The following is a 20,297-nucleotide window of genomic DNA, read 5'->3' on the forward strand; positions in this document are numbered from 1 at the left end:
GTGGTTCTCTCTCTTTTCTTAATTGTCACTTGTAAGCCTCTCCTATTACTGTTCCATCAGTGCATCTATTTTAACAAGGAGGTTTGTCTTTAAAATAAATAAATAAACTTGCTGGTCGTATTTTTTCCCCCTCTTAAGTCCTCAATCCTTATGACAAGTTGCATGCAATTTAGAAATATAATGCTGAATGATGGTTTAAACAGGCATTGTTGTGTAACAGGGCGGCACGGTGGCACAGTAGTAGTGCTGCTGCCTCGCAGTTAGGAGACCCGGTTTCGCTTCCCGGGTCCTCCCTGTGTGGAGTTTGCATGTTCTCCCCGTGTCTGCGTGGGTTTCCTCCGGGCGCTCCGGTTTCCTCCCACAATATAAAGACATGCAGGTTAGGTGGATTGGCGATTCTAAATTGGCCCTAGTGTGTGCTTGGTGTGTTTGTGTGTGTCCTGTGGTGGGTTGGCACCCTGTCCAGGATTGGTTCCTGCCTTTTGCCCTGTGTTGGCTGGGATTGGCTCCAGCAGACCCCCATGACCCTGTGTTCGGATTCAGCGGGTTGGAAAATGGATGGATGGATTGATGCTGAATGATGGTTTAAACAGGCATTGTTGTGTAACAGGGCGGCACGGTGGCACAGTGGTAGCGCTGCTGCCTTGCAGTTAGGAGACCCGGTTTCGCTTCCCGGGTCCTCCCTGTGTGGAGTTTGCATTTTCTCCCCGTGTCTGTGTGGGTTTCCTCCGGGCGCTCTGGTTTCCTCCCACAGTCCAAAGACATGCCGGTTAGGTGGATTGGCGATTCTAAATTGGCCCTAGTGTGTGCTTGGTGTGTGTGTGCATGCCCTGCAGTGGGCTGGTTTCCTGCCTTGTGCCCTGTGTTGGCTGGGATTGGCTCCAGCAGACCCCCGTGACCCTGTGTTTGGATTCAGCGGGTTGGAAAATGGATGGATGGATGGATGGAGGGATTGTGTAACAGGTTTTCTTTCTTTTTTTTTTTTTTAAATAAAACCTGTTATTGATTTCATCTGTTCAATTAAAATGTGACCATTTTTTTTTTCCTTTTGTGCATGCCTGCACTTAAAATATTTATGCCTTTACTTTGAGTCTAAGAAGTTCTTGTTTGACAATCCATTGAGAACTGAATTCCTCACTTTGAATTCTAATAATTGTGTTCTGGTCTAGAATAAAATAGGCTTATGTTTTCAATATAATGTTGACTAATCAGAATAAGAATTGCAGATTTATAATGTACTTCTTAATAAATTCAGCTGAGTAAGTTTTCCATTGTCTATAATTACATTTGCAGATATCTTAAAATATAATTAAAGATGGCTTTTTAGATATCAGCATTACATTGTATATATGTACTGTATGTTCAGCACATTAAATATAATGTGCAATGGCAATCTCAAATAGGCATAATGTAATTAGTTATCACTAATCAAACGTTGGGAAAGTCTCTTAGCTTTCACTTATCATAATTTAATTACAGATATGTGCATCTTGAATTCTGACTGTACCAAGTCTAATAACAGATTCTGTATCTCTAATTAGAATTTTTAGTAGTGGAAAAAATATAGATGTATAAAATGTGAACTGGCGTAGATAAAAGGAATGATTGTGAGACATTATATTTTAACATGTATTTCCTCACACGTGGTTTAACTTCAAGTTTGAAGACTTTCACTCAATTGAGGAAATAGGTCTTGTGCTATACAGAAAAACCTGGTTAAATTTGCTTGGACCAGTGATTCTTAATTTTTTTTTTTTTCTTCTCATGACCCAATTTTGTTTTTTTGCATTTCTTCGTAAACCACAATCATTGCAGAGCATCATCCAGAAGATCCATTCCCCTTGTGAAACTGCCATCAAATGTTGTCCGGGTGCAGTGTCCCCTTGGAGAATTACTGACGTTCATTGTTTTTTCCCCTTGGACAATCCCCAACATCACAAGCTATAGCATAAGAAACGTTGGCTTGATCTAAATTAGTAATCCTCATTGTCTATCAGGCTCCCAAAAATGTGGTGTTAAATTTTACCTCTGTAATATTCAAGGAGAATACAACAAGCAGATATGTTTGTAGAAGTAGCCTAAATAATGGAGGAAATTGTTGTTAAAGCCAAAGTGCCATATGGGCTTAAAAATGTGAAAACTAAGCTCCACTAGTGCAAAGTTAAATCAGTCTAATACATTCATTCCATTACTGATTTGCCATCCTTGGAGAAATAACACATTGCTCTTTTGTCAACTATTACCGATCTTTAAGGAAGTATTTAATATTCCACAAAAGTCATCCCGCACCCTCCACCACTAAAAAAAGAGAAGCTGGTTAGCCTTAAAATTCCTGTTTATGAATTCTAAATAAAACTGAGCAAGCTTACCCATCCCTCTTTTTTATTATTTGTTTAAATTAAATGTTTATTTATTTATTTCTTTCCAAACAGATCCCAGGCCTTTGTTGGCAGGATGACTACAACAATTGTTCACGACACATCTGAAGCTGTGAAGCTCTGTGCTTCCCAGGGCCTTTATTTGAAACCCATTGCTAAACTAACAGTAAGTGTGGCCCTCCCCCAGCTAAAGCAGCCTGGCAAATCAATTTCAAACTGGGAAGTTATGGAAAGACTGAAAGCAATGGTTCATCCAGAACAGTTCTCCACCCTTCGCATCTCTAAAAGCACCATGGAATTTATTCGTTTTGAAGGGGAGGTTGAAAATAAGAGTGTAGTGAAAACCTTTTTGGCAAAGCTTGATGGAAAGACAATAAAGCTTAGTGGATTCTCTGATATTTTAAAAGTTAGAGCTGCAGAGTATAAAATGGATTTTCCTACCAGACATGACTGGGATTCGTTCTTTAGAGATGCTAAAGACATGAATGAGACTGTTCCAGGAGAGCGACCAGACACTATTCATTTAGAAGGACTACCGTGTAAGTGGTTCGCGTCAAAAGATTCCAACTCTGAAAAGCCACATGAGGCGATTCTTAAAACAGTATTTGAAACTTTTGGGAAGATTCGCAATATTGATATTCCTATGCTCGACCCATACAGGGAAGAGATGATGGACAAAAATTTCCATACATTTAGCTTTGGAGGCCACTTAAATTTTGAGGCCTATATACAATATCAGGAGTATATAGGATTTGTGAAAGCAATGGATGCCCTAAGAGGAATGAAGCTAATGTTTAAAGGAGAAGATGGAAAAGCCTTAGCTTGCAACATTAAGGTAAGTATAAGGTGGGATCTTAATCTGTAAATATTTCAATCTATTCTTTGATTAAAAAAATGATGTATAATCTATACACTTTTGTGTGGTAGTCTGCATTTTTTGTTATTGCATGCAGGCTTTTTTTTGCCATTATCTTTTAGATAGTAATTCACCAGGCCTTTTCACAGTTGTAATTTTGGTAATGGCCATTTCCTTTCATCTTCTGATGAGATTTGAAAGTCACACATCTATAATGTCTTATTTTCTGTTGCCATCATTTATTATATTACCATTAGTCTCTTCTCTGGCATGCTAACTTAAATTGACAGGTGAAATTTCCAGTCAGGCGCAGGAGATAACCTAGGAGACATACAACAGTAATTATAGGAGGAAAGCAGTTTAATGATACATATCACCTTAAAATAGCATACTAAAGTTTGAACAACCCAACCCCTAGTCCTTTAGAGTAAAACATAATGGTATATGCACTCAATTATTGGGCAGCAATATCAGATACCATACAGGCTAGCATGGTTGCATATAATAATGCTTAAAGTTGGTGTATAAATCAAATGTTGTGTCATGGTCAGTTTTATGTTATTGTAAGAGTCTCTGTTTCTGGCAAGTGTCTTGAAACCCCCCACTTGAAAGACTTCAGATGTACTTAATGATCTTTATATCATTACTAATTAGACCATTTAACATACAGCGTTGGTTGTTAAAAATGTATAAAAAAAAATACTCAAAACTGTGGTCTTGTTTGTTCTGCTGATCACTAGATGATCCTTTTCAATTCTAATGATAGGAAGCAGGCATCGCCTTTAATTTAAATTGGAAAAAGTTTTAATGATAAAAGTACACCTTCTTAAATTAAGAATTGTTAATCATAAGGAGGATGAAAATAATAATTGTCTTTCCTAAATGTATCGTAATTACAGGCCACAATTCAAATAAAATGCTCATAGAATGATTAGCAAGAAGAGACAAGGGTAACTTGATTTACATGTTTAGAGGTTAAATGGACAAATTTGTCTAAGCTAACAAGCGTATTGCTTACTGAGCAAAAAAGTGAAATGGTTGTTTTATCTGATTTTTTTAATTTGTTTTCTTATTAAAAATGTGCTATAGCAAACACAAACTCAGACAAGGGGAGTCTATTTTAATTAACGTACGGAACAAAAGACCCTCTTTAAAAGAGCTTCTCTTTTTCAATTCTATGAAAGATGATTCTCAGTTTCCTCCATTTCGAATTCAGCTAGACAACATATACGTCTGCCTTTCCCCTCCATTCGCAGAACAACTCCTCAAATTCCATTTTCTCAGTTTATTAGTCTACTATTTTTAATTTAAAAGCCAATGGTCTGGTTGTCAACCTCTGTTTAGTGGATATTCTTGCAGCCTCCTCAAGTACTGTAACAGTTAGTGTAAAGTAGTACTACAACTAAATTACCATAAAGCTTAAAAAAGTTGATTCTAAGAATTGTTTTTTGAGATCTGCCAATTTACTAATTACTGATTGAGTGATTTGGAGCAAAAATTGGCCATTTTAGATTGGCAGTCAATTAATCAGAGCAGTAGTTGTGTCTACACTAACTTGTCTCTTGTTTTCATCTTAGCTACATTAAGTCTGGGGAGTTGATGCAGACAATTACAATTTTTACAAATTGCAGGATCATAGATATAGAATATTACAACTGTAAAGTTCATATTTATATATTTGCTGTATTTAGTTAAATAAGCAATAATATAGCAGGCAGCTAGCAAATTAAAGAGACGGATGACAGCTATCATCAGTAGAATGAAAAACTCTGGTTAAGGGTGTTTGGTGCAAACAAATAAGTAGAGTTGTGGTTCTTGTGGCCTTGGTCAGAAGGCCTCCATCTCACTTCTGGCATTCTACAGTAGCATGTTTCAATTGCTGAAGTCCATAACTGAAGCATAATATGCTGGATTAATGTTGTGTCAGTAAGTTGATGCTTTAGTTTCCAGCTGGTATGAGATGCATGGTTAAATTCAGTTCTGTGCTGTTCTAGGTCACCTTTGACATCACTAAGCACCTTAGTGAAATAGCAGTAAAGAAGCGTCAACTTGAGAGGTTAAAACTTCAGGAACTTGAGCGCCAGAGAGAAGAACAGAAAAGAAGGGAGAAAGAGGAAGAGGAACGGGCAAGGGAAGAAGAAAGGTAATTGTTTGTCCTTTAAAGAAAGAACAATTAAATTTATAACACTTTCTCACTTCCAGGTCTAGCCTGCATAAGGGTAATCCCTCTTGATCAAAAAAGGAGAATAAGGAAAGGGGGAGTCAGCTTTAAGCCCTTACCTGTCACAACACTCTTCCCACCATTTTAGGTAGAAGACAGTAACTATAAACAAATGAAATTTTATGTTTATTACAGAACTTCTACATAATCAGAAAATGACAACTGTATGATAAATATTAGAGGTTTATTTTCTAACAAAACTAAAATAAACCACAATGTGAAGGACACAAACAAAAAGAAAATGTAAGAACCGAGAATGGACACATTTATACTAAATACTGTATACCACACATCAAACAACTATATTTGCAATACAGGGAAATTTTTTGGGTTTTTACAGAAGCTTTTTAAATAAATAAATATATATGTACACATGTTCAATCTGTGCTGTGAACACACACGCCATAATGACTAAAAAGAAATAAAACTTCTGTTTAAAGGCACAGTGAGGCATTACTCAGGTGTATTGCTGTTGGTGTAAAGGAGTCCCAGTAGCATTCCCTACATTCAAAAACTATGAAAGCGAGTTATTGACTACTTGAGTTGAAACTGTCAAATAAACAGATGAATTGAATAGAAGCTAATCACAGAATAGCATCTGAGGCTCATTGTAAAGTAAAGATCTCACCAGTTTGAAATATCTGCCTCCTTTGGCCTTCCTTAGTTGACTTGGTATATACTAGTGGTCCTTGCTTGACAGAATACAGCCCAGGCTTTCAGTATACCCCACTGAAATCTTCTCAGATGTTCGATGACACTCTGCACAAATATATCTGTCAATATCGATAGATGCTTTATTAATCCCAAGGAGAAATTCACTCCAGCAGCAGCATACTGGTAAAAAACAATACTAAATTAAAGAATGATAACAATGAAGGTATAACAGACAGGCAATAATTTTGTATATTATTAACGTTTACCCCCAAAAGGTGGAATTGAAGGGTCGCATAGTGTGGGGTAGGAATGATCTCCTTAGTCTGTCAGTGGAGCAGGACAGTGACAGCAGTCTTTCGCTGAAGCTACTCCTCTTGTCTGGAGAGGATACTGTTCAGTGGATGCAGTGGATTCTCCATGATTGACAAGAGCCTGCTCAGCGCCCGTCGCTCTGCCACGGATATCAAACTGTCCAGCTCCGTGTCTACAATAGAGCCTGCCTCCTCACCAGTTTGTCCAGGCATGAGGCGTCCCTCTTCTTTATGCTGTCTCCCCAGCACACCACCACGTAGAAGAGGGCGCTCTCCACAACCGTCTGATAGAACATCTGCAGCATCTTATTGCAGATGTTGAAGGACGCCAGTCTTCTAAGGAAGTATAGTCGGCTCTGTCCTCTCTTACAAAGAGCATCAGTATTGGCAGTCCATCCAATTTATCATCCAGCTGCACTCCCAGGTATTTATAGGTGTGCACCCTTTGCACACAGTCACCTCTGATGATCACAGGATCCATGAGGGGCCTGGGCATCCTAAAATCCACCACCAGCTCCTTGGTTTCGCTGGTGTTCAGTTGTAGGTGGTTTGAGTTGCACCATTTAACAAAGTCCTTGATTAGTTCCTAACCTCCTTCTGCCCTCTCCTGATGCAGCCCACTAATCTAAGAAGGGATTCCCATTATATAAAAGCACACGGGTCCGCAGCATTTCTTTCAGTCCAGCAACAGAGGCTTCTTTTTGTTCTTCCTTTTTCACCTGTGATCATTGCTGTCCTTTTTAAAAAGACTACTAAACCACATCTGTAGTAAAATCATAATGGACCCAAAACTGGTGCTGCATTGACAATGAAAATACCACACTTGGAAGGTTAATTGTGTATGAATTGATGATGCAATAATGTCCACCTGACCAAGGAGCAGCTAAGCTGTCAAATGTTCAATTATTTTTGGATTGCAAAATGTGGATGCATGGATAGAGATGAAAATGTACAGGGCACATAGTGACATAAGAGGTGCTGCAGTTTCTGTACCATTCTCCTGTTTATTTATTTTTAATAACTTTAATTTAATGCAGAAAGTCTGCACTAAAAAGCTCATATAATTTGTTTCATTTCAGTGTTTGGTCAGAGAACCACACTAATTGTATCACCATCCAAATACCTTATGAACTGCTCTATAGGTAGCAGAATCACAATGCAGTTTTTTTATGTAGCCTACTGCAACACCGTTTATAATGAAACTATCCACATTAGCTTCATAGACCCAGAGTTTCAAATACAATTTGGTCAGTATTTCTTAATGGTAAATCAGGAATATCTAACATTCAAATCTGCCTTTGGTCATGCAACTCGCTTTATAAATTCTAATATCTTTATGTAACTTACAAAGGAGCGCATTTGTGCTGTGACTAGCGCTGCCGTCACACATATCCAATTTCCTGGGTTTGAATTCCCACTGTCAGTCATCTTTGTGAATTTTGCATGGAGTACCTATGTCTTTATGGGTTTTTCCTGCTGGTACTGGAGTTTACATCCGCTCGCCCCAGCTAAAGATGAGAATGTTATATTAATAGGTGATTCTGAATTGCAGCCACATGACTGTGAATGTGAGAATGAGTGAGCCCTGTGATGGACTGTCCCCATCACAGTTTAAGCTGCTGGCATGTGCACTAATATTAAGTTTTCTTAAGCTAAATATTATTTATTACACTAATATGTCAAGTGTGTTATTGATTATTCTCTAGTATTTAAGTTCAGTAGAGTTACATACTTCTGTTTTTTGGTACGTTTCACATTTCAAGGTGAAGTTGCAGTCTTTAGAAATTGTTTGAATTCTTTGTGTATGTTTAAGAAATTTGAGTTTAGTTTTTGTGCCTTAAAATGAAATTAGTCTTAGTTGAATTTTTTGTACTTTATTTTTTGATGTCATTAAAGTATACCTTTAGCAATGTCTGCACACCACACCTGATGATCTTTATACGTCAGTATCCTTTTTTCTTAAAAACAATGAAGGATTTTCTCTGATCCTGACACTCGGGCAGCCTCACAGTGAAAGGCCCATGTTTACTACCCAGGTGTCTTTGAGCTTCTAGTCATCCTACCATACAAAAAGTTAAATTAAAATATAAAAATAATTTGGGAAGAGTGTTGGCCAATTTCTGTGCATGTTCTCATGAATTTTCTCACTCTGTTTGTTCTAATGCTCATTCATATCATATTTCGCAAGAGCATTAGTAGTTTTTACTGCTGTTCAGCAGTGGTCAACATTCACCACTATTATATCAGAAAATTTGTCACATCTAATTTGTATGAAAACATGAGCATTTTTCTCACCCATCTTATACAAGCTACATAGACACATAAATTATAGGACACCTCCAAAATTTGCGGGGGTTATGTTCCAAGAGCACCTGCGAATTGTGAAAAACCGCAAATTTTGTATGTGGTTAAAAAAAAAAAATGCCTATTTTCATAATTTAAACCCTGAATATGCCCCCAACACTTTAAATTAATTTCAAACTCAGCTTAATACGTTACATAAAAATCAAGAATGTAAAGGTAAACCTGTATACTATACTGCTATGTCTCCTGCAGTGCTACAATGTAAAATTCGGATGTTACCGCTATATGTACTGTAATTCATGCAAGCATGTTTTCATTTCCAGAAGCCTTAGATGGTGCAACTCGTTTCAACAGCATCTTGGGGCTTTAACCCTTAAACTGCCCCATACTTGGGGATTAATGCATCCCTGGACGCCAAATACTTTTTTGCTGCACTTTAAGTAAATGTCACAATTCACAAAGAAAAACTGAAATTTTAATGGAAAAATTTTTTTCATGCAAAGAGCATCACAATTACTGCAACACTGATCATTTTACACACTGCTAATGAACTGTAAAAACTATTTAAAAAACCTCATGAAGCAGTATGTACAAGGTGCAACTGACGCAATGGATGAAACTCATTTACTGAGCCAACATGTGCCAACTGCACTTGAACTGGCTGCGCACAAGCACACAGAGGTAAGTGCTGATGCTTGCAGGCTGGTCTAGTGCAGCGGCTCAATTCCAGGGACAGTGAGGCTGCAGTACTGCTGGGTGTCACGCTTGGGTAACAGAATTGCTCAGAAACACAGGAGATTGTAGAGACAGGAACTTTATTCAAACGCTTCAAACAAACATGTCTCTTTCAGAAGTAAAAGGAGCTCAGTATGCAGTTAGTTATCGATTAAAGAATAGACAAACATCATGGGGAGCACAACCCCCAACAGGAGCAGAGAATGTGTGGGGGAAGAGAGAGAAACAAAGCAATCAGCCAGAAAGGACAGGTGCTGTTCAGGCTTTTAAATAAGCATAGCGCAAGAAGCATATCACGCGACAGAGCAGCCGCAAACAAGGGAGCAATGTGAAGGTAATCTATCAGTGTTTTTTAAGATGGGGTTTTTGAGAAGCGTCTGTGTCTTCTAGGGGTGCGTTAAACCCCCTGCTCACAAGGGGCTGCCACTAAGATTCACACCGTCAAGAAGACGGTGATGAATTTATTTTTATGGTGGAGATTCCAGGGACGCATTCAGCCTTGACCCGACCTGCATGCACTCACAAAGACAAAAACAAAGCAAACCGGTAATCAAACAGCAAATAAAGAATGTAATGAAAACAAATGAAATAAGAAAACAACGATACCACCCCTGTTCTCCTTACGGCGATTAGCACAAAAAAAACACAGAAAATCATGAAAAAGTTAATGAAAAACAGCAATGGATGAAATGTAATGATGAAAATAGATATTCCAGAGATCCGCACGTTGAATGGGAATGTAAAGATAGTCCTACTTGTAGTTCCTGAAATGGTGAAGACGGGTGGATGGGTTCAGGAGCGCTCCTTTCTTTGCGGGATGGCCGTGAATGCACTTATAGTCCTCATGTACACAGACAGATGGCAGACAATCCAGATGTACAAAATGATCCAGGACAAAATGAATAAATACAGGTAACCCAACAGAAGGCAGACAGACAGGAACTTGAAACACAAATTACAAAAACTTTTTTTGCTTTTGGTCACCGGCCCCCTTTTTAAAAGTTGCGCTGACATCCTTTGACCTCAACAGCCCCAGCACCATGAGCAGAAGACCAGTCAGAGCCAGTGCATGGACTGCTGGGAGTTCCATCCATCCATTATCCAACCCGCTATATCCTAACTACAGGGTCACGGGGGTCTTCTGGAGCCAATCCCAGCCAACACAGGGCACAAGGCAGGAAACAAACCCCGGCCCAACGCAGGGCACACACACCAAGCACACACTAGGGACAATTTAGAATCGCCAGTGCACTTAACCTGCATGTCTTTGGACTGTGGGAGGAAACCAAGGGCAGACACAAGGAGAACATGCAAACTCCACGCAGGTAGGACCCAGGAAGTGAACCCGGGTCTCCTAACTGCGAGGCAGCAGCGCTACCCACCGTGCCACCGTGCTGCTGGGAGTTGCAGTTTCAAATTCTATTGGCTATTTTCACCATCCCAAGCCGTGGTTTCCTCTACAGTTGCTTCCTGTTCTCTCTACAGTACAGTAATACCACAAAACAAGCCATAAAAATTGCGGAGGATATTTGCAGTTTCCGCTAACAATTATTAGTTAGGTTCTAAGGAAAAATCCGCGAATGACTGAGGCCACGAACTCTGAACCGCGACTTTGCGGGGGTCTACTGTACATATATTTATAGTGGAGAATTTCTCCACCTTGGTCATCTAGGGCTTGAATAAAATACTGTTAATTCTGTGGTTCTGTCACTAACGTCTGTGGATATCTGCTGAAGCTATTAAAAGAAATCTATTCTTATGTTTAAATTTATTCTTATATATTTTTTTAAACAATATTTTTTTAAACAAGGGGGCTCCGCTCCTGCTTGCTTCGTTCACCCACCCCTGGGTTTGGTGTACCGGATATACAATTTAAACAGATTGTTATTTTCATGGGAATTGTTACATATGCATTATTTTCACTTTTACTTTAAAACTTTAGTAAAAACAATATTTGGAATTCACATTTCTTCAAAAACGCATTGAATTTTGATTCCGTGTATGGACTTACATCGTGACAATGCAACGTGTAAACTGCCTGTGTGTGAATATCGTTTCTTTCGCTCTAATAAATAAGACTTTTTCAAGTGTTTGTTCATGCTCTTTCTTCTTTGCTTTGTCGTTGACGTGTTATCTAGAATGTATAAAATTATTGTTCTGATAAAATTTATAAGAGCTGACAGCACAGGAGCTGTGTCTGACAAAAGCATTCACATGACTGAGGTTGGATGACCGTGGTCTGGTTTGAAAATAGTTGTAAGTAGGGTGTGACTTGAAAGAATCTCAATTTAAAAGTCTCTGTCTCACGGGACTTCATACCACGCCAAAGTTTTTGGAATCTTTTAATACTCGCTGGCAACAGAAATTAGACGATCTACAAGTCTCCGATTTAAAGTTTAAATCCGAACAATATATTCAATCTCTTTTCACTGTTCCGTTATTTCACTTAGTAATAATTTCCATTTGTTTGCACTAATGCGATCTTTCCTATCCTTTTTTGGAGACTTTCGAATTTTCATACTTTCATGGTCTCTAACCTGCTCTGCATGTGTAACGTGCCAACATTTTTTAATTTCTTTACGAAATTCTACTTTGTCATCTATTCTTTGTCCTTTATTTCCGGCCCGGGGTGTGGTTAAATCTCTTTCTCACGGGACATATCACATCTCTTCTCCTTGTAAGATTTTTTTTTATAATAGAGAGATTTTTTCTTAGTTTTGTTGCTTTTTTGTTAGTAATTTCTGGTCCTTGTATAACCCAGCACTAATTGTTGTCTTGCTAACAGCCTTACGGTAACTCATTGTTGACTCTTCATTAACCTAATTGTTCGTGGTTCCCTCCATATGTACTGTAAGCTCAGAAGACAGTGGTTTGTGCCACACATATGATGATGTAAAATTTAATGGTGAGTTAGAGTTGTCTGAGTTGTCATCCAGAATACAATCAGCCAAATCTGTTCTCAGTTGTGACACTATTCTTAACTGAGTAATTATTTGATTCGTTGACAAAATTGTTAATTCAGTGTATGCCTATGTGTTTGAAATTTATTGTGATCTATTGTATAATTTTCTTAATGTAGTGTATGTTCTGATGTTAGCTTTATTTAAACACAGCATTAAATTAGCATAAAAGCATGCCAAAGATCTTTTCCATTCAATTGGGTTCAATTGTTGTGGAAACAACCTGTTTGCAGTGTGTAGTGCAAGCATTTTATTTTCATGTTGTAGAGTAAATCTAATTGACTTCACCTATTTTAATATTTAAAGTACATTTTTATCATTAATCTTCTGCTAGTGTTATGCTGTTTTTAAATAAACATTTTTATGTCTTATTGGAGGCGTCAGAAACAGCAGGAAGAGGTGGAAAAAGAGAGGAAAAGAGAGGAAAAACTGAAGAAAAGAGAACAAAAGCAGAAAGAACGTGAAGAGAAGAGGAGTCTTAAAAAATTCAAAAAAATTCAAGCAGAGGAGCAGAAAAAACTTCACCAGAAAATTGCACTTGAAGAAAGGAAACTTTTACTTGCTCAAAGAAATCTGGAGTCTATTCGACTTATTGCTGAATTACTCAGCAGAGCCAAGGTAAATACAAGGAGTACCAATCATTTGTAATTAAACTTGCATTAACATGTTAACCTGATATGGCATAAGTGTACATTTGACATGTAAAAATTTTTTTTTTTTATTTTAATCAGGTTTTTTTTTTTCTGCTGTAATATGGCTTTGTGGGGCAGTCTTGAATAACTAGCAAAATGTGTTTCATTTACTGGATAATAAAGGTTGGGGGGTTATAGAAACATTGTGCGTTTTTTAGTATTGTACTATGGCAGTAAAGTTCAGTCAGCTATAGGTTGTCATATTTCTAATAGAATTTGTTTTTCACAGTCATCAAAAACTTCTAGTTGGGTAGTAACATTCATAGGATGTAAAATGGCTTGCATCAAAAATAACATGATTTAAGTGGACTGATACAAATAAATTGTTGGCATGGATTACATTACCCATAGGAAACACAAGCCCAGTTTTTGCTCACACAAAGTTATTAAGGAGTAGGGAACAGTATGTGCAACTTGCCTTGTCCTTACTAAATAACTGACCTCTTCTTTGGGGAGATAAAATGTGGTGCAGTTACGACTTTGGTTAGAATTGATTTGAAACCAGTTTTTCCATATAGAGAACTTCTGAGGTCAATGGCTAAATAAGGAATTCTTGTGGTCTGCTCTAACAAGAGTGATCTGGTCTGTATAGCCGTTTTCAGAGTGAACATAAGCCTAAACACAGAGTATTTATTTCAGTTTTCATTCTTTACTATACAAGAAATAATTTTACTCTTTGCCCTGTAAAAATCTTATCTTATTAAAAATCTTTGAATATATGTGAAGGTTATACCTGCCATCCTTTTTCAATTTAGACCTGAAAGGAAATATCTTGTAAAGACATTGGTAAGACTTAAAAGTGTCAAATGCTGCCCGGTGGCTTTGTTTGAAATGTGGGTTAGGTTTTCAAAATCTTTAAGCAGAATATTTTATTAGTTTGCATATTTCTCCTTTTATAAATGTGTGTCTTATAACAAATAATTGAATGTGGAGATAAAATCAGTGAGTTTTGCAGTTTTTTTTTTCTTCATAATATATCTGTGATAAAATGAATACATCTTAATTGATATGTAAAAATGCAGTGCTTCTATCATTCTATAGATATAACACATCACATGAGTTGACACTGCTACAGAATTACCTATGCAGTGTTCTCCGCCTATGTTTAAGTTTAATATTTGGGGGTTATCCTTGACAAATAAAAAATATTGTTATATTAAAATAAAGTGTCATGGCACACTTCACTAGGGTTGTCTCTACTCTTTAAGTTTGTCTATGCATCACATTAGCTTCTCCCAACTTTTTCCTTAATATTTTATTCAGTAAAAAAAAAAAATAAATCAGTACTACATAAGGAAATGTACATGATTTAGAGGCCAAAAGAGTTGTAAGTGCACATTTGTATAACAAGTTACTCGCCGTTGCATGTGTGGTATAATGGAAAAATGGAAAAGTAGAAAGTAATTAGAAATTATATATCTACTAACTTTATTACTATAAAACCTGTTGCATTTTGTGCTTAATTATTATTCATTTTCAAACGGTTCTTAGTAGATATTCTTTACATTTTCCTTCTGGTGCACAGAACCCCAAATTGTAATTACTCTGAAGATAATGTACCATGGAGCTTGATTTAAGAAAATGTTCAGGAATCAATTGCTGATTTCCTGAATGAAGGGCTAACATGCTAACCATCACAACCTGTTTCACTGTAGTATTTTTCATTCATTTTAAACTGTAACTCTATTTTATTTTTCATTCCTCTTGCTATTTTGAAACTTCAACTCTATTTCCAAGATTTAATTGTTTGGAATTGGGGGGGGAAAAATGTGTTTAGAATAAATGTGTTTGTTCATCCCAGTTGTTTTTAGTTTTGTGTCCGCTGTTTTAGTTATGATCATTTGCTCTAAACCCAATCAGCCCTGGGTTGTGAATGTTACTTGCCAAAAACATGACTGGTGCATCTTCAAATTAGGTAGAGAAACAGTGCTGGACATTTTGTAATGGTGGTGTAATAGTGAGATGTTAAAAGTGTGACCCCAAACTATAATTAATAACTCTGGAGACAACAATATGCCCCACCCTGAGTTACTTAGGGTCATGACACAAATAGTGAGGGAAATGTTTGAGAAAAAAAAATGTATATGTAAAATACAATATATTGAGTACTTACTAATATCTGTTTTTGTTGCCTTCCTTCCCTTATGTAAAAATGCTACTCTTAACAGTAAATTATTCAGGCTGTGACACACGTATAAAATATTAAAATTAAAAAAAAAAAAGTAGTAGATATAGTTTCAACTGAGACCTCTCTTCATCCTCCATGTGCAGTTGGATGGAAGATACCTGAAGAGAAGAGACAGTCCTAGTTTGTAGTGTGCCACAATGCTTCAGTTCCATATGGCAGTGCTTATTAATAGCAGGTTTCTTAACACTGAAAATCTAATTGAACCCAGAGACCCAAGGTAAACATAGACGTAGCATTTTATCTGAGGCACCACAATGTTGGAACAAACAAACGTCCTTTTTAATGAGAGGATCAGTGAAAGTCATTGTCTCTACATTCCTGTAAATGGTGCAAAAAGTTTTTTTTATCTAAAATAGCCATTTGTATCATAATGTATATGTGAGAATGGAGAAGCATTGCATCTTGATATTCAAGTACACATTCCTGTAAATGGGTCGAAAAATAGCAGAACCTTTACTCTGTATGTTCTTGACAAATTGCATGAACAAATTGTTTTTCTTTTCCTTCCTCTGTATAAGTTCGTTGTTACTGTAAGGGTTGACCTTATCTGAGGATGTGCTCTGCTCTATGTTGCACCTGTATTTTTATGTGTGTGTATTTTTTGAAGAGTTTTATTATACTTAATTGTGTAAAATGCATGCTGTATCATTGGAGATGTATGCAATTGCAGTAATGCAAAAGGAATAGACAGTATGTCCAATGTATTTACAGATTGTCCTGGAAACAATTGCCCTCTGTGGGCATACAAGTAAAAAGAATGTAATGAGGAATCCCAGCTGGGCAGGTGAATTCCCCAGACTTCTAAGTGGAAGCAAGGAGTGTTAGGAAGTTATTAGGGAGGCCAGGAATCTGTCAGGGGTGCTGGAACATTAATGGTAAATTCGAGCTCTGGAGTACAGGTGCATTTAGAACACCAGAAGGAGCACTAGAAAGATAGCTCCAGGACTTGCAGGGAGGCATTCCTAAATATTGAAATAATCATGACGATTGCACCTACAATAATTCTTGAGTGGGGTTTAATGGCCATTCCACACCAGGTCTCACTGAAATGACTTGGTCAAAGGTTCATTGGTAGAAAGGAGGCAAGGTAGATTTGAGAGAAAGGAACAACAACATTTATTTATATAGCACATTTTCATACAAATAATGTAGCTCAAAGTGCTTTACATGATGAACAAGAGAAAAAAAGACAAAGTAAGAATTAAAATAAGAGAACACTAATTAACATAGAATAAAAGTAAGGTCCGATGGCCAGGGAGGACAAAAAATAAAAAGAAACTCCAGATGGCGGGAGAAAAAAAAAAGTCAATTTATGTTTTTTTGGGTCTTCCTGAGAGGAGTGCATTTATAGTAATGTAGTCGACTGAAAACAAAAGCGTGAACTAATTTCTCAACATCTTTCAATGATATAAAAGGTCTAACTTTTGCTATACCGTAGATCCCGGAATATTAGCTGACCCCCTTCTCTACCTACTAAATTACATGTATTTGCCGATGACCGGTATTTAAGCCGACCCCCTTCTCCAAGCAAAATTTTCTAAATTTCCTTAATTATTTATAATGTTGATCGGCGAGAATTTGAGACTGCCGGCATTTTTGATGGAAACCAGGAAATGATTGTGGAGAAGTTTGGTAAAATGAAACCTTTGTGTTGAAACTATATACGCAAATATGGTACATCGGTAGGTGGATTTCCGGAGACTCGTTATAAATTTGATTAACTTAAATACGCAATACAGTGGACCCTTGACTTACTGAACTTAATTTGTTGAAGGCTAACCCATAATGCGTTCCGAACCTCCCACTGCAACACTTACTTAACCTTTTCATAATAAAAAAGGGTTGTATAATGTGCATAATTTACCAAAACACCAATAATTTTTCTAATGTACTAACCAAAAAGTTATAAAAAGTGCCTAGCCTACCAGAAGTAGGCTAGATTAAGTTAGGAGCATGGCGGCGCGCATGGTCGCAGCGGCTCAGGGCTCTCCTTTTCAGTGCACTTTTTTGTTGTTTTTGTACTTTTTTTTGTCCTTGTTTGTGCACGATCGGTTCGGCGAACATCCGCTACACCCGTCAGAACCTTATAGACATCAGTGTCCAGAGCCAGACATCTGTTTCGAGTGTTTTTCATCACACGCACAACATAGCGAGACCAGTTGGCTCTCCGTGGATTGTTGTCGGGTCTAGGAGATGACACAGACGGAGGAGAGAAAGAAAGCAGAAGCAGGGCTGCAGATCCAGCGTTATGCTAAGGCTAAAAAAACAACCATACAAGCCCTATACAGAACTTTTTTCTGGACTGAAGGAGCTGCTTTTAATCTCATTGTAGATGTGTATAGTGACAATAAAAGGCATTCTATTCTAGAAACAACAATTCCGTACTGTACTTACCATTTAATTTGACATCTTTGGGCTGCAGGAAGGGAGGAGGAGGAGAATGAAACGTAAGGTCGTTATTGTTTAGAAGGAGCCTCCTTATGCAAATCTTTTCTTTGTAAAATTGTCGAGATGGTGGATTTCGACATGCTGTACATATTAGCGAGATCGATCACACGAACAGCACTCTGATATTTCCACACAATGTCCATCTTCGTTGCGATTGTGATCGCTTTCTTTACCTTCTCTTCCTTCCTTAGCAATTATGTGTCTTGCTTGCATGGTCTTAATGAATTATATGTATAGATAAATCACTGCAATGACCGAAATTACATCCACAAACATGTATCTGGGCTCCGACTGACGCTACTAACGCTCTTGGTTGTTTGTTTACAATCGCGCAAGCGGATACACGTGACCGCATCCGGGTCGTAACGCAAGATGTTGGTTGTAAATCAAAACAAAAAATTTTCTTTTAAACTTCCTGATAATTTATTATAAATTTTATTAATAAAATCAACAACTAAAACACTTTTTTGAATAAATTCTTTATTTAATTTAAAGTACCGGCATGCAAAGTTACTTCTTCATCTGAAAGATGGCTCTGTGGTTTCATCATTATTTACTTCCGTATTCATCGGCAAAACCGGCATTGCGCTGGAAATCTTGAATCTGAAACGATACTTGTTGTATAAACCGACCCCCAAACACCAAGCCAAAAATCTAGGATGAAATTCTCGGCTTATATAACGGGATCTACGGTATTTCTTAAGTGAAAAAATACTGTCCAGTGATCTGATTAATATGCGATTTAAAATTCAGGTCGCAGTCAACAGTTACCCATAAATTCTTTACCTCCAAGGAAGGATGTAAAGAGAGTGTTTCCAGGTTTTGGTAAATGACTTCAAAATTAACACGTCATCACAAAATGACTCAAGGTTAGACCTTTCTCTTATTTTTCCAAAATCCTTGATGATTTCTTGCATTGTAATGAGCTGTTGAGTATACAGAGTTGGTCTGGACAGCTAGCTTGCCAAGGGGATATGGCACCCCTTTTTAAAATTAGTAAGAAGGATTAGAAAGAAATCACTGTTTGCTGAAGAACCATCATCTTGCACTGAAAAAATGAGACACATCTGACTTTTAACACAAACAAGATTATTCAAAGAAAAACAAAGCCCTCATCAATAAATAAATATTTTTAACAAAAACACATGTGCCACAACTGTTGGCACCCTTGGAAATTAATATGAAACAATGTAACTGAAGCATGTTTCTCATTTAAATTGGACATTGTTAAGTTGATTGGAGTATATAGGAACTATCCAACTGAAAGCAATGACTTCCTGATTAACTGAGATACAAATGTGAGGAGATCCAGAATCAGATTTCCTTAGCCAACCATCATCGTGGCAAAGAGAAGAGACCACTCAATCCAAATTAGGAAGAAGTGTGTTGCCCTTCATAACTCAGGGAATGGTTATAAAGAAAAAATAGCTACTTGCCTGAAAATGGCCATTTCTACAGTCAGGGCAATAGTAAAATAGTGGTCATCAACTGGAACTGTGACAGACTTACCTGGAAGTTTACTCAAGTTTTATTTTACCCCTACATACAGTGAGAAGGATGATAAGAGGGGCAATAATATCTCCAAGGATCACTGTTGGGGAATTGCGAGAAAAAGTAAAATCCTGGGGTTATCAAGTCTCCAGAACCACCGGCATCTTCATGCCAACAGATTATTTGTAAGCCTTTTATGTCGGTTATCTACAAACGTAAGTGCCTGAAGTTTGTAAAACATTACTACAACTTTGACTGGAACTGTTTTCTATGGTCTGATGAAACAAAAATTGAACTTTTTGGCAATAGACACGCTAAATTTGGTGTAAAAAGAAGAATGGCTATAAAGAAAAGAACCTTGTACTAACTGTGAAACATGGTGGAAGTTCTGTGATCGGGAGATTTAAAATCAAAACCTGACTATCATTCACCCGGAAACTAAAACTGGGTCGTCATTGGATCTTCCAGTAGGATAAGGATCCAAAACACGTGTCCAAATCCAACTCATCTGTGGTTAACTAACCACAAAATCAAAGTTTTGCCATGGCCACCTTAGTCCCCTGACCTAGACCCTGTTGAAAACCTGTGAAGTGAGCTGAAGAGGAGAGGGCCTAGGACCCTGGATGATCTGGAGAGATTATGTAAAGAAGAATGGCCTCAGGTGCCATGCTCTGTATTCTCCAACCTTATAAAAGGTTACAAGAGAAGACTCCATGCTGTTCTATTGGTAAAGGGAGGTTATACAAAGTATTAAATGGAGGGGTGCCAACAAGTGTGGCACATGTGTTTTTCTTAAAAAATACTAATTTCTTGATGAGGGCTTTGTTTTTCTTTGAATGAAATTGATTTAATTAAAAGTGAGATGTTTCTCATTTTTTCAGTGCAGGATGACAGTTCTCCAGCAAACACTGATATTTTTTTCTAACCCTTTTTACTAATTTTACAAGGAGTGCCAATAATAGTGGAGGGCACTCTATATTTCTCTCTCTCCAAACTATTTCAGCAGTGACATTAAGTTTATTGGATTAACAGAAAATTTGCAATATGCATCATAACAAA

At 37.4% G+C, this 20,297-nt stretch overlaps 1 protein-coding gene across 5 annotated transcripts in view; it reads left to right on the forward strand.

The window, feature by feature from the left end:
• akap17a (A kinase (PRKA) anchor protein 17A) overlaps positions 1 to 20,297 on the forward strand; it is a 63,911-nt gene that overhangs the window by 16,483 nt on the left and 27,131 nt on the right. For all 5 annotated transcript variants that reach the window (XR_005632525.1, XM_039743551.1, XM_039743550.1 and 2 more), the window contains 3 exons: positions 2,433 to 3,213; positions 5,229 to 5,377; positions 12,797 to 13,037. Coding sequence is in view for 4 of the 5 variants with exons in the window: in XM_039743550.1 (XP_039599484.1) it covers positions 2,433 to 3,213; positions 5,229 to 5,377; positions 12,797 to 13,037 (1,171 nt within the window). In the remaining variant the exon portion in view is untranslated. The remainder of the gene's footprint in view (positions 1 to 2,432; positions 3,214 to 5,228; positions 5,378 to 12,796; positions 13,038 to 20,297) is intronic.

This window comes from Polypterus senegalus, chromosome 2 (assembly GCF_016835505.1).
Source record: "Polypterus senegalus isolate Bchr_013 chromosome 2, ASM1683550v1, whole genome shotgun sequence".
NCBI lineage: Eukaryota > Metazoa > Chordata > Cladistia > Polypteriformes > Polypteridae > Polypterus > Polypterus senegalus.